Source organism: Trichoderma ghanense (assembly GCF_004382785.1).
Source record: "Trichoderma ghanense strain CCMA-1212 chromosome Unknown scaffold_11, whole genome shotgun sequence".
Taxonomy (NCBI): Eukaryota; Fungi; Ascomycota; class Sordariomycetes; order Hypocreales; family Hypocreaceae; genus Trichoderma; species Trichoderma ghanense.
The window spans coordinates 147,277-160,827 of NW_027395674.1; the positions used below are offsets into that span (position 1 = coordinate 147,277).

The 13,551-nt window shown below is 54.3% G+C and overlaps 4 protein-coding genes across 4 annotated transcripts; 1 reads left to right on the top strand and 3 right to left on the bottom strand.

Annotated features, from left to right (window-relative positions):
* CCMA1212_008034 (uncharacterized protein) lies at positions 1-1,218 on the bottom strand (the record flags this gene model as incomplete). The annotated part of the gene is made up of 4 exons (XM_073705190.1): positions 1-56; positions 152-815; positions 908-1,047; positions 1,101-1,218. 4 exons carry the CDS (start codon positions 1,216-1,218, stop codon positions 1-3), a joined length of 978 nt encoding a protein of 325 aa, XP_073556364.1.
* Positions 1,219-1,966: 748 nt separating this feature from the next.
* On the top strand, positions 1,967-3,153 carry CCMA1212_008035 (uncharacterized protein; the record flags this gene model as incomplete). The annotated part of the gene is made up of 4 exons (XM_073705191.1): positions 1,967-2,018; positions 2,264-2,477; positions 2,646-2,833; positions 2,995-3,153. The coding sequence occupies exons 1-4, from the start codon at positions 2,016-2,018 to the stop codon at positions 3,151-3,153; spliced, it is 564 nt and encodes a 187-aa protein (XP_073556363.1). The 5' UTR covers positions 1,967-2,015.
* A 1,504-nt stretch (positions 3,154-4,657) lies between these two features.
* On the bottom strand, positions 4,658-7,600 carry CCMA1212_008036 (uncharacterized protein; the record flags this gene model as incomplete). Its single annotated transcript, XM_073705192.1, has 1 exon — positions 4,658-7,600. The coding sequence occupies one exon, from the start codon at positions 7,598-7,600 to the stop codon at positions 4,658-4,660; it is 2,943 nt and encodes a 980-aa protein (XP_073556366.1).
* Positions 7,601-9,539: 1,939 nt separating this feature from the next.
* CCMA1212_008037 (uncharacterized protein) lies at positions 9,540-10,482 on the bottom strand (the record flags this gene model as incomplete). Its single annotated transcript, XM_073705193.1, has 3 exons — positions 9,540-9,564; positions 9,626-10,172; positions 10,266-10,482. 3 exons carry the CDS (start codon positions 10,480-10,482, stop codon positions 9,540-9,542), a joined length of 789 nt encoding a protein of 262 aa, XP_073556365.1.
* Positions 10,483-13,551: the final 3,069 nt, after the last annotated feature.

A 13,551-nucleotide genomic window follows, 5' to 3' on the forward strand; every position in this document is an offset into this window, starting at 1 on the left:
TTATTCGTTGCGCATGTAGATACCTGCGACAAGGCAGTGATCACGCTCGAAAGGTTCTAAACGCGGGTATGTCAGCTTCTGTAGCTTTTGATTCACAGCAAAGGCCGTGGAGGGCCTATTTCACAAGTCAAAGGGTCTCGGGTCCTCTTACCCAGGGTGAGCTGGTATTTAGGCTTGATCGACTCCGCGCGCATCTTCTGGACTTCGCTGGCGAAAACCTCAGCGGCGGGGGCCGTGCTGTCGATACAGTTGGCCTTGATGGAGATCAGGACACCACCGCCCTGCTTGAGGAACCAGTTGGCGTTCATGGCAACGATACGGGCCTGGTCAGGCTGGGCAACGTCGGCGAAGATGACGTCGACCATGGGGACGACCATGCGGTAGCGGACGGGCTGACGGGCATCCTCGACAATGGGGACAACGTTGGGGCGCTTGGCGGCCATGGCAATGAGATCTCGGCCAGAGCGGTTGGAGAACTCGACGGCGTAGACGAAGCCAGTCGGGCCAACGAGGTCGGCAACGTGAGAGACGGAGGTACCAGAGGCAGCACCGAGGTACAGCACGCGGGAGCCAGGGCGAATGTAGATGTCATCCGCACCACCGGCGATGGCAGCGCAGAGCTTGCTTCGGAAGGGGTTCCAAAGTCGGTACTCGACCTTGGTGGTGGTGGTGGTGCCGTCCTCGTTCTTGACCTCCTCGTCCACGCTGATGCGCTTCTCGCCGTAGACAGACTCGCCGGGGGTCAGGTTGCGGGTAGCAATGCCGTCCTCCTTGCCACCACGGACGACAAAGACGCCAGCGTGACGATGGGGCTCCTAGTTAAGCGAAACGCTTCAAGTCAGTCAAAGTTCTGTCTTCGGCGCCTCTGTCGAAGAGGTCATCAGAATCTGGGAGGGTTTCAACGTACAATGACGACCTTGGCACCGCCCTTCATGCCGCCAGCACCGCCGCGACCACCGCCACGGCCGCCTCGTCCACCACGAGCAGGGCCACCGCGACCACCGCGACCACCAGGGCCACCGCGACCACCGCCGCCTGTGGTTGATTCTGTTAGCCCTCAAGTCTTCACAGTCGCAAACGCCTCTGGACGATGAGCATACCTCGACCTCTAACGCCGTTGGAAGAACCACGGCCGCTGAAGCCTCCGCGACCACCGCGAGGAGCTCCTCCACGGGCACCGCCGCCACGGCCACCACCTCGAGCGTTGAAGGGAGCCATCTGGAAAAGTGGGATGGATGAAAAAGTTGGTCGACGTTAGGGATTGAGAAACAGGAGTGAGAGCTGGGATCTGCTATGTTCAGAAATCCGAATCGAGCAGAACGTGCGTTTATGAGACTGCGGGTGTCTGGATGGACGCAAAAGGCTGAAGTTGCCTTTGTTCGGGTCTGCCAAACACGTTGTTTCTGGGAGGACTTCTGCGAGAAAGAAATTTTTGAAGCTTTTCGCAAGAAGCTTTAGTCGCAGGGTCCACCTTCGGGGCATTATTGGCCAGGGCGCTGAAATGGTGGAGCACAACGCACCGACATTGTTCCGACAAGTTTGGAGGGAAAAAAAAAAAAAAAAAAAGAAGGTTGCTGAAGTAATCGTCACGTGCATTGGAACATGCTGAATCATCTTACATATCATGTGATTTATGAAATCACTTGTGTGCGCGAAACCTCAAATCCGTTGCAAAATAGGAGATGCAAGATATACGTTCGAGATGGTAAAATCAATTCTGAAGCATTGAATACTTCAAGATAAACTCATTTTGCTTGCCTACATTATTTGCACCCAAGTGTGGTTATTTTTGCGCTGAATCTCTGCATTTTCTGCTGGTAGTGACCGCAGTGACCTCCAAGTCTGTAAGTGAGCGCGCCACCTGATTGGACCAGGGCAGAGAAACCCTAACAGTCCCGAAGCGGTAAGCGAAGACTGAGGTCCGCCCAGCGCTCTAGGGCAAAAGTTCAGAATTTCTCAACTCCAGCCCGCGAACCCACGTCGTCGAATCAGTCACCACCACAGAAGCCGTCGAGATGGTGAGTGCCTGCCCCCTTTTGCTCCCTCGCCCGATTGATGTTTTGAAGAAGATGCTGGAAGAGGAGGGAGCTTTTGAATGGCCAGGGTTGGATTGCTGTCGGAGCATATTGTCGCATCATCTGGGTGTCAATCTTGGGGAAACATCATGATGGACGAGAGGCTGTGGTTCTGCCACATGTCGTGACGGGGGAAAAGGAAGAATCAAAATGACTGACTTCTGCCCGATTGCTGCGAAAACCTACAGGTTCGATACGCCGCCCAAGAGATTCAGCCCGCGAAATCGGCCCGCGCCCGCGGTGCCTACCTCCGAGTTTCTTTCAAGAACACCCGCGAGACCGCCCAGGCCATCAACGGCTGGAAGCTGCAGCGAGCTGTCCAGTTCCTCGAGAACGTCAAGGAGCACAAGGAGGCCGTCCCCATGCGACGATATGCCGGTGGCACTGGCCGCACCGCCCAAGGTACGACATGAGTTGAGAGGAGATGCTTGTCTTTTGTTTGGCTCAGAGGGAACTCTGTAGCTAAGGGAGACGGTGTTGGATATATCTCGAAAGCAAACAAGGCTTGCAAGTAAACTGGGCGTCGCGAAGACAAGCCATGCTGACGAATTCTCTTTTTCTTGCAAATAGGCAAGCAGTTCGGCGTCACCCGCGCCCGCTGGCCCGTCAAGTCCGCCGAGTTCCTCCTCGGTCTCCTGAAGAACGCTGAGGCCAACGCCGATGCCAAGGGCCTCGACACCGGTGCCCTCATCGTCAAGCACATCCAGGTCAACCAGGCCCCCAAGCAGCGAAGACGGACGTACCGTGCCCACGGTCGTGTACGTATACTCCTTCTCCTCCCTCGACTCCAGCAAGCCAGCCGCTCTCTCTTTTCGATCCGAGACGAACGTGGAGAAGAAGAAACGGCGGGCTCAATCTTGGATTCGAAATTCTCCCTACTTCGCTCGTTTCTCTGGTCGCTAATGGAACTATTATGCAGATCAACCCCTACATGTCCAACCCCTGCCACATCGAGCTCATCCTGACCGAGGGTGACGAGGTCGTCCAGAAGTCCGAGGAGGTTGCCGGCCGCGAGCAGCTCCGCCTCACCGCCCGCCAGCGCGCCGTCCGCGCCCGCAAGGCCATCACCGCCGCGTAAATTCGAACAAGCGTTGAAACGGCGTGTGTGTGCGTGAGGGAGAAGTGGAGAGCAGCAGCGGTTTCTTCTTCCTTGGAACCTCTTCAAGCGAAACCGAGCTTAAGAGCGTACCTGACAAAAAGGAAAAAGAAAACGGACAAGAGGGTGGAAGTACAAGGGCGAGCATAAATAGAAAACAGTTTCCCTGTTTTCTTCCTCCCTCTTTTTTGTGTGTTTGATGAGAAGGCAGGCAAAAAGGGAATCACATATTTTTCGTGGCTTTTTCATCTCCTGGTGTATGGCAGGCTACGGGGAATGGAGGGTGTCCGTTGCATGGCAATCTTTTTTTTAAAAGGGAATTCCAAAAATTTGCAATGCATAAAACCCAATGAAATGAAATTTAAAAAAACGAAAAAGCATAAACATCACTGAAGATCAGTTGTGCATGATGACGTCTTTGATCTGGGCATGTGAAATCCGACACGGACAATTTGCGGTTGCTCTACATCAAGGACGCAGCCAAGTCTGGACGTCCCTAGATTAGGTTCTCAAGCGTATGCTCCCAGTCAGCACCATCTAAATCCGTTCCTCAAACAAAGGCTTATACAAACATTCAGTTCAGTCCCCTTACACATGAAGACTTGATCCCTGTTGCTCATCATCAACAGTCCTTTCCAAGTCCTTCCGAGTCGCAAGCCGTCATTGGAGGCTCAATGCAGTCTCGTCAGAAAGCTCACTGCGAGCCACTGTCCAATGACAACTCTTTCGTCCCTGGCTCATTTCTTAGAGCCAGAGAAAAAAAAAAAACGCAATATCCTTCGTCTATAAGGCCAAATTCCATTCCCATGTTCTTACCGGTAATCATCCTTTCTCATCCAACACATAAACAACGGTAAAAGGGGGGTAGGGGGTATATCCGCCATAGTTGGGTCTCAACTCGTGAACAAAGCACATCACGGTGACGGTGAAATCATCGCGTCACTGCCGAGGGCCACATATTGTCTCGTCTAAAGAGGAGAGTTGGTAGGGAAAAGAAAGGGCGCCAAATGCACCCTATCATCGTTGTCCATCGGAGAGGGTATATGCCAGTCATTTCATAGCGCAGAGCACAATGAAATCAACATCGAAAGATCGGAAAATCCCTCCATGTGCATGGATCCAGCATTTCTGGTCTCGAGGGTATCTTTCCCTTAAACGTTCGTTTGCTCGTGCAATAACCTTATGCAACATAATCTGTGTCAAAGGCCAGTCAGGTAGCCCGGAACGTGTGCTTTGCCAATCAGAAGTGTAGGAAATCGAAAAGAAAAATGGCAAACCAGATCTGCCCAGTGGCAAAGTGCAAAAGAAAGAGGGCCAATGGACACTGCAAGCAAAGGACAGCAAAGGGGACAGCGTGTAGAGCCTTATCCTCGTCTCCTTTCCAAGACGTCATATCCATCTGGAATTCGCCAATTCATTAAAGGCGTATCAATGGGTAAGAAGACAAAATCGTCGAACATAAACAAGACAACAAGGAATTGGAACTTCATCCAAGCATCTCAATGCCTTGAGCATCATCGAGTTTTTCCAAGGTTCCAGAAAAGCGGCCCGTGCCAGGATATTCGAATCCGTCAGCAACGGCATCATCGCACACCCGCGTGCTGTACAGGTTGGCCCAGCCCCGCTCCATCAAGAAAACGTTCTCGAGCGTTTTCCATTCAGAAGGCAGAATATATGGCAGAATACGGCCGAGGAGCTTATCCTTGCAGTATTGCATAGAGTGGAAGATGTCGTGCCGAAGGCTGTTGACAAAAGCGTGAGCAGCCTGGCCCTCAGGAGGCAGAAGTGCCCTAAAGTCAAGATTGCGCACGTCAAGGAAGACGTAGCCACAGGATTTGAAGGTGATGGAGCTCAGATTGTACTGGGTCTCGTCCGCAGCGAGCTGGTCGGCATTCGGTAGGAAAGGGGCAAGGTCCTTTTCCAGGGGCAAGGTGAGGTCCTCGGGCTTGACGGTTCCATCGACCATCGATACGGCCGTTTCGCGGAATCGGGGAAGCATGCGCATCTTGATGCCGGGGCTAAAATGCTCGCAGAAGCCGGCCCAGGAGAACGGCTCCGGCAACACAAGCCCATCGCTCTGCTGCTCATCGGATGGCGGCGGAGCCGCTGGAGCCGGCTGGGCGAACATGGCAGCAGCCGGTTCCCCCACAGGACCCGCAATCATGGGAGCCACGCCGCCAGGAAAGATTGGCGGGAGCGGGAGGCCGACGTCCTCGGCAGCCTGGGCGACGTTGACTGGTTGAGGGGCGAAGACGGGCGGCCCAGAGAGGGAGACGGACTCGAACTCCAGCTGCTCAAGGGAATGCAGCGCCATGTTGCGGATGGTCTGCGTAAGAACATGCGGCGAAACCCAGCAGTTCTTCAGAGAGAATTCCTTGATATAGGGCAGGTCCAAGAGCCTGTCGGGGTCTTTGGCGCCGTCAACAGAACTCATCAGGTCTGGAGAATCAACGAAAGGGGCCGGCAAGATGTATTGATTGCGTTGATACGGGCCCCTGGCAAACTCGCCGCCGCAAATCCACTCGAAGTGAAGCGTCTCGATGTTTTGCTGCTGTCCGATGTAATGGTTGAGAAGGTTGTAGACCTTGCTCACGGCATCGAGGGGAGACACGTGCGTGTCGGCGACAACACCAGGGGAGGTCTTGGAAATCCTTCTCCAGTCAGCAATGACGGCCAGAGAGACGCTCTTGACTCCGGGAATATTCTCCCAGAGTTCCTTGCGGCACAGGATGTGGACGTGAGCACTCGGAATCTTGGCAATGGTGATGTTGGTCAGGTTGCTGAAGCAGCCGTCTTGAGCGTTGTCGATGATGCTGATCACATAGGACTGGATCATGGCACGGTGGGCCCACTCCAGCTCGAGAAGCAGCTCCTTCTGTGCTCGCGTGAGGTTGGTTGGGATAAGAGGCTGTCGACTATTGGGATCTGGCGCGGAGTCCCGTGCGGACTGGTTCTCAGCCCGGCGCTGGCGATGAGGCGAAGACTGAACCATGACAGCAGCCGGAGCCGGGGTCGGGGCTGGTGGAGGGTCAAGAGGGTCGTGAAAGATAAACGGATTTGGTTCTACACCCAACGTGAAGGGCTGGTGCGGTTGGCCGAGTTCATCCTGGCCCTGGCCCTGCATATCCGGCACCTGCGGTTGCGCAGCCTGTTGTTGCGGTGCCACCTGCAGCTGGTTGAGCCACCGCCTACGGCTGGTCCGTCTATCATGCGCAGTTGGCGGCGGCGGCAGCTGCTGCTCCTCGACGAGGACTTCTCGCTCATCGAAATCGATGGTGGAAAGCGTCACGCCCTCGGTCTCGAGCAGCAGGTCAATGGCTTCGTGGATATAGAAGCCAGCGAATCCGGCGTCAGCAATCATCTTCTCGAGAATTCGGCGCTTGAAGTTGTCATGCTGAGTGGTGGCAGTGGTGAGATCTCGCGGCATGCCATTGAAGTCAGATACAGTAACGGCATCGGCCCTGTCGGAGCGACCCTCCTGGCGGAAGTAGCTTGTATTGAAAACAGGATCGGGGTTGTTGATCTTTCGCACGGCCTGATCAGGGCCGACAAGGAAGCCCAGTCCAGCATCGCAGCAGAGCCCCAGGTTCGTCACCTTGGTTAGGCAACGCAGGGCCTTCTTCATGCTGTCGGTTTCATCGGCGGTCTGCTCGAGGCCCTCCAGGTCCCTATAGCGATGGTAGGTTGCGTGGGGCCATCGATAGACGCCCCAGAAGGCGGGCACGGCCTCCTGAGCGGGCTTGACAGGTGGATAGGCCAGCGTGAACTCGTCCAGCTCGAGTGACAGAGCGAAGCGAAGGATGTGAGGGCCAAAGGACTCAAAGATGCGCATGCCATTGGAGAAGAGGCGCGACGCGATGACGGTGTTCTCGTCGCGGTCGAGGCTGGTGTAGAGCTCCGAGCGGAAGGGCACGACGACATTGCGGAAGTACTGGGCAGAGACCTTGGCCTCAAACTCCCTGCACACGAGGCGAAGCGTCTGGATCTCGGCCCGGGTCAGATAGCGAGTGATGAGCTCGAAGATCTCGACCGGTAGCTGAGCCATTGGCCACGATGCGATGGGACACGGCGGGCGAGACGCAGCTTCGGAGGGGGGCGGCGACGCTTCAGGACTGGGAGAGCCGATGCCGAGCAGGGCGAAGGCTGATGACAATGCGAGCAAGGATGAATTGGCGCTGGCGGTGCGGGAAGACGATGCGGAGGAAGAGGCAGAGGAGGGATTGAGGTTGCGAGAGGTTGATCGCAAGGCAGCTGCCGTGGCGGGGCGACTTGTAGCGGTGCGCCGCGCACTAACAGCACTAACAGACGCTGTGGCTGGCGGGAGTTTGTGGCCTGGGCTCTGGCCAGCCACGCTGAGGCCGCTGAGGCTGTCGAACAGGTGCAGCCCCAGCAGCCTGTCGATGGACAGGGCCGAGCCGATGAAGGGCATCTCTCTGCTGGCAGCTGGGACCGATCACGATAATGGAGGAGGCATTGGGAAGAGGCTGGAGAGGAAGGATGGAAGGTGTTGATGCGAGGAGAATCGTGGCACTGGTCGGTAGGAAGGTGAAGTATGTACTCCATACATCAGCCGGGATCGCCTCTCCCTTGGAATGCTTTCACGGTCAGCTGTGATGGATTTTTCATCTCGGATTGACTTTAGTAATATCAGTCCATATCAGAAGCAGCTCCTGTACAAATACCCATAGCCCCCTGGCCGGCTGCCTGAGAGTGTAGGTACTGCTACTGGCGGCAGTAGTAATATCCGGTTTTGTGAGACACGGTATTATCTGCCGTGCGATTCTGAGACAAGCTTGAAGATTTTGCAGCGGACTGAGCTTGGAGATGTCCAAAGTTCTTGGACCTCACCTGGCGGCTTCCGCTGGACATGCGATGGACGCCTAGAGAGGAGAGACAGTGGCTGGTGAAGGCCATGGGTGTGTCACCTTGATGGTTCAATTGGTTGATGGAAGACGCATCAAGGAGTGAGGGCAGGAGATGTACATCCCAAAGTCGTGATCCAGTGTGGTTGAATGTGGCCACATCCATTCCGTTGCCAAAGTCGAAGCCACTTCCAACCTGGCAACGTCCATCACATCGGCTTCATGTGTCCCATTCCGCCAAGGATAGCTGACCACCCGCCACCAAATCAGCTCGGCGACTCCATTTGGGGATTTCAAAGCAGGAGGCCACACATCACAGGCTCTGATATGACGATATCGTGTTCCCTGGATGACTGTCCCCTCCCTGTGCATCGACTAAGACTGCCCGTACCTTACGTCCACGTTCCTTGCACGGACCCGGCACTAGCGATCCTCCGGGGAGTCACCACAGCGCGGAGGCGGCGGGGATACAGAGGGTCCATGCCCTGGAGGCTGCTCGGATCAGCTAGAGCAGCGACTTAGCGGTTCTGCTAGCGGCCGCGGGTCAAGGGCCGGTGCCGAGCGTTAACTGCATGTTGACGGATATGTAAGAGTACTTTGCAATCGGCTGCGATTCGCCGGCAAGCAGGTATAGATACTTTATGACTAACGTCTCGCTTGGCTTAGAATCAACCTAATCTCGATGCTGTCTCCGTGCTTTCAAGTTGAATTTGGTGCCCGTTTTCACGTTGGACATTGCCATGAATGAAGATTGCAGACATGTGCGATTAGGACGAAAGGATTTCCGCTCATGTCCACACTCCATACTCTCAGCCTCTTGCTCTACCAGCCTCGTTTATTTTTACTATTGCCCTACAGAAACTGAATACGGAGCTCAAGCAAACATAACGCACAGTCACAGACTTGCCGACGTTATGTGCTGCTTAGATGCACCCGAGTTGATCAGAAACCAGCTGGGAAGGGGCATCAGCAACCAGCCAAGCTCACCAGCTGACTTTTGACAACACTTGGCCATGGAATCAATATCTTCTCTTCCCAGGACTCGTCATTCAAGGTAACGATCAGAGTGGCTTTGCCACTTCCAACGGCTGGCGCGACTCTGTATCCCGTCATGCGCAACGTCCACCCGTACCACGGCCAGATCTCGATCTTACCCATGGACCTTTCTGCAGTGGGTAGCACACCGGAATCCTTTCGCACAGGAACTGTATCCAGGACTCACTGTCCATCGACTTTGGTTCCAAAAAGGTTCATCTCGATTGTCTAGCAACTTCGTACAATATATAGATGGGTACCACTCACAATCCATTTTCTGTAAATAACAAAACGCTAACCGACCCCCCCAGATCATTAATGAAATATGTCCAGGCTGATGCTCGAGGCCAGGGCAAGACATAAGGTACAACTAGGATATACAAACAACTTCAACCTGACCAACCAAGAAAAATACAAGAGATAGCCGCACTCTACCCATCATGTCCATTATCAACCGTCACTGCTTCTTACTCAGTTGCTTCCCCAGAACCAGTACCTAAGGCAAAATGTCAGCACCGCAACGAAACCAAGCGTCATAAACAAGATGGGAAACTTACACTGCGGAATACTGCACTTGGAAGTTGGCAGCCTGGCCCTGGCACGTAGCCGGCGCGCTACCTCCAGCCGTGTTGATCCTGTACACCTCCTTGATGCTGCCCGTGGTGCCATTCTTGGCCGTCAGCTTCAACCACGGTACAGCAGCCTCGCCACCAGGACCGGGAGCGGAGCTGGACGGCGCAGCAATGCTGCTGTTCTTCGCGCAGGGAACGGTGCCGATGTTGAGGGCGGGCGTGTCCAGGTTGAAGAAGGGCGTCGTGCTGTCGAGGAAGAAGTGGTGGCCGGACACGTCCAGGGTCATGGGGCCGAGGGGGCCGGCGGCGGCGGCGTCGAAGTTGAAGTTGACGGCCATGTTGGGCACCTTTTGGAGCAGGTCCTGGGAGACGCAGGCGACGTAGCTGACGTTGAAGAGCGTGGCCATGGCGCCGGTGGCGACGGGCGGAGCGTCGGGCTTGCTGGCGTCGCAGGTGTAGTTTTGCGTGCCGCGGCCGACGGCGACGTGCTTGACGGTCAGGTTTGCAGACGGAGGGGGGAGAAGCCCATCGACTGTGAATTCTCTTGTAAGTGACTGTCTTGTTGTTGACTTTTTGGCCGTGAGGAGGGTTCAAGGTCGAGATGACTTCGAATACGGGGACGTACCTCCGGGCATCTGAGCCTTGGAAATGTCGCACAGCTGCGCCGTCGGCTGCACTTTGGAGATTTCGGTCTTTGAGGCAACGAGATTGAAGTACTCGGTGAGAGAGTTGATCGCCGAGGCGGGATTCCTGATGTTGTCGAGGTCAATCTTGGGCTGGGCCGGAGCGGCACGAGCTCCGAAGACGGCGAGCGACGAGACCAGGATAGTTGAGGGACGCATTGTGTATGTAGGAATATAGATGATGGGTGTTTTGTTCTTGGATGACTTTTTTTTATTTCTGTTTTCGAGTCCAATAACCAGATTGGTGGATGGTGATGATGAGATCGTGATTGTAACCAAGGACCAGCCGACGATAGTGAGTAGTGATGATTTTCTGTTGTTGACCAAAGACGTAAGATATGAAACGTGGTAATAGATGATAGCCTGGACCCAAGGAAAGGAAACCACAAAGGGAAAAAAGGAAAGGAGAAAAGAGAAAAAGGAAAAAGACGAAAAGGAAATGATACTGCAAGAGACGTTCGAGCAAAAGGTGGTGATTCTACCAGGGCAAGAGAAAAAAAAAATCCCCCAGAAACAAAGCGGCCACCCAACCTCTTTTTATAAACCAACATACGCAACAAGGTAAACCCCATGTCTCACTCGCGAGCGAACTTGTTTCCCTCTTGCTACTACCGTACTAGATCATGCGTCCCCTGTCCATCTTGGTTTGTCTAGCATCATTCATGGCATTTCGTTCTGTTTGCTAGCCACTCGTGATGGGGGAACTGAAGCTGGGCGGGCATCTTGCCGCCATCCGATCCGGCGCCAAAGAATTATTGTAATGCACGTAATTTAATTGCTTCTAAATAAAAAAAATGAAAAAAGGGTAGTGGCTTTGTAGGTAGGGGAAAAAAAGCAATAATACCACCCAAAGTAGCCGAGGACCGACGAATTACAGCGTGGAAACGGCTACAGAGGACGAGCAGGCCAAGGCGGGAAAAAGGACCAAAGAAGTTCGTCCCTTGGCTTGGAGTTCTACTGAGTATCTTTGCCGCCGAAGAGGTTGATTGGCCGAGACATGTCGACGGGTGAGGCGCGCATGACAGGGGTTTGAGGGTCGGGCTGGGATGGTGATTGGTGGGAGGTTGAGGTTGCAGTGGGTTAAGCGCCCTGGGCTGGTCGAAGATTACATGTAGAAGAGCGGGTTTGCAGTAGAGATGGGCAACCTTTTGGTTGAGATGAGATGGAGGATGCAGAACTGAGATGTGGGAATGTAGAGAATGTGGTTGTTGTATATGCTTGGCGGTGTTTGCTTGGGAGGGGCGAGTCTCAGTAGAGAGCATATGATAACATGCAGAGTTTCAGACAAGAGAATGGACAACACATGATGCCATTCAAAGTGCCGAGGCAAGGGTTCATATACTCATTGTACTCACATGAATTGCCTCCCTTGCACACAAAGAACCAGACTGAACCTCTTCTTTCATCATCATCTCTTCCCCAAGACAAGCCACCCAAAACCCAATTCCCTCCCCGCAAAGAAAACCAAATCCTCCACCACACCACACAAATCTCCCCTCGCGGCTCGCCGGATCTCTCCAAGTGGCGGTTACACACAGAAAATAGAAAATAGAAAAGCAAAAATCGAACCATTTTTTTTTTTTTTCGGATTCTATTGTACGTTCCCTTGTCCGCGCTACCAATGAGACCGGGGGGCTACGTGGTTACAGAAATAGAAATCGGAGATCTCGCTGCTGCAGGCCAATCATTCTGCCCTCTCGCCTCTTCCCGATCTCTCTTGTTGCAACCCACACCCATCAGATATACATACTACTTGTATGTATGTAAGTAAGTTTGTATCCATCAGTTGGTAGGTTGGGTGGTATTACCATTGACGTTGGTTTTGCTTTGTGCCTGGATTCATGACGCTATGTTGTGCAGGAGAAAGAATGGGCCAAAGACCCTTGAGTGTTACTTAGATACCTCGTAGCATCTAGAAGCAAAACGTCGTGTCCAGTTGATAGATTGCCTAGACTCAAGATAAGTGACGCGTCTAGAGATATATTGACTGCGTAATCTCTCCAGCGTCTCCTCTTTGGGTCGCGCTCAGTGGCCGGCGTCTAAACAATTTATTCGTAGAACCGCATGCCTCGATAGCCGGTTCTCCTCCACCCGACTACGCTCGCTTTGCACCTCTTTCAAAATGGCCATTCAAAGCAGCCTATGGGTTCCGTACTGAGGCATCGATTTGGGAACTGGTAGCGGACATGAGATACAATGAGTGATCAAGTAGCGAACATATACATCTCTATTCCACCGTGGCAATACAGCCATTGCCCCAGAAGCGCTACCCCAACGAGCATACAGAAGAATCAGGGCTCCGCGTGTATAATACATGTGACATGGTCATGTCCAAATCAACAGAAGCATCTCCTCCTATCAGCCCTTTCACTCCCAACCATCATCAGATAATCATCACTCGTCACCCATCAAAACCATCCTCCCGCCATTCGCCATGACCTCCTCCGCCTGCCGCTCCTCCACCTATTCCCCCTCCACCAGAGGCAGCCCCCGCCGCAGCCGCAGCTGCCGAGGACCCGAAATTGCTCGCGTGGCTCTCGAGGTCTGACGTCCCCAGCCAATACAGCGAGAAGAAGACGAGGACGTGGAGTGCCACGCAGTACGCGGCAAACAGGTTTCTGCTTGTGCGCGATGCCAGAACCATGCGCGTGATCGAGTACACCACCCTCTCAGGGAGACTCATGCGCCGGTACGCTCTGGCAGACTCTCGGCCGCGGAACGCCGCAAAGGGCGAGATGTTGGACTCGTACGCCTTTCTGTACCGATCCAGCTCCATGCCGGGGTTCCCCGACCCGCCAATTGTGACTGTAGATGGGTTGGGGTTCGTTGCGTAGGCCGATGACGACGACGTCGTGGCCCCCCCTCGGCTGTACGTCGACACGTACCTCGTCTTTTCGTAGAGGTTCAGGTTGTCCTTTTGCAGAGCGGCCACTTCCTGTCGCAGCTGCTGCACCACACGGTGACTTTCTGAAAGCTCCTGCTCCAGCTGGGCATTCCGCTTCCTGAAGCGGTCTCTCTGCGCCGTCACCATAGGGAGGATGCCTGAGCCTCCTCCCATGGGCTCGCGCTCTCCCGGCGTCGTCCGAGGATCTATTCCACTGATGATGGATGATGTGGGTGAGATTCTCCCCTTGCGCCCCTGCGCCCGGGTGATGTAGGTGCCAGCAACGGACGCACCGGACGGGAAAGCATTCGCCCCTTCGGCTTGGAGGCTCTCCAAGTCGCTCT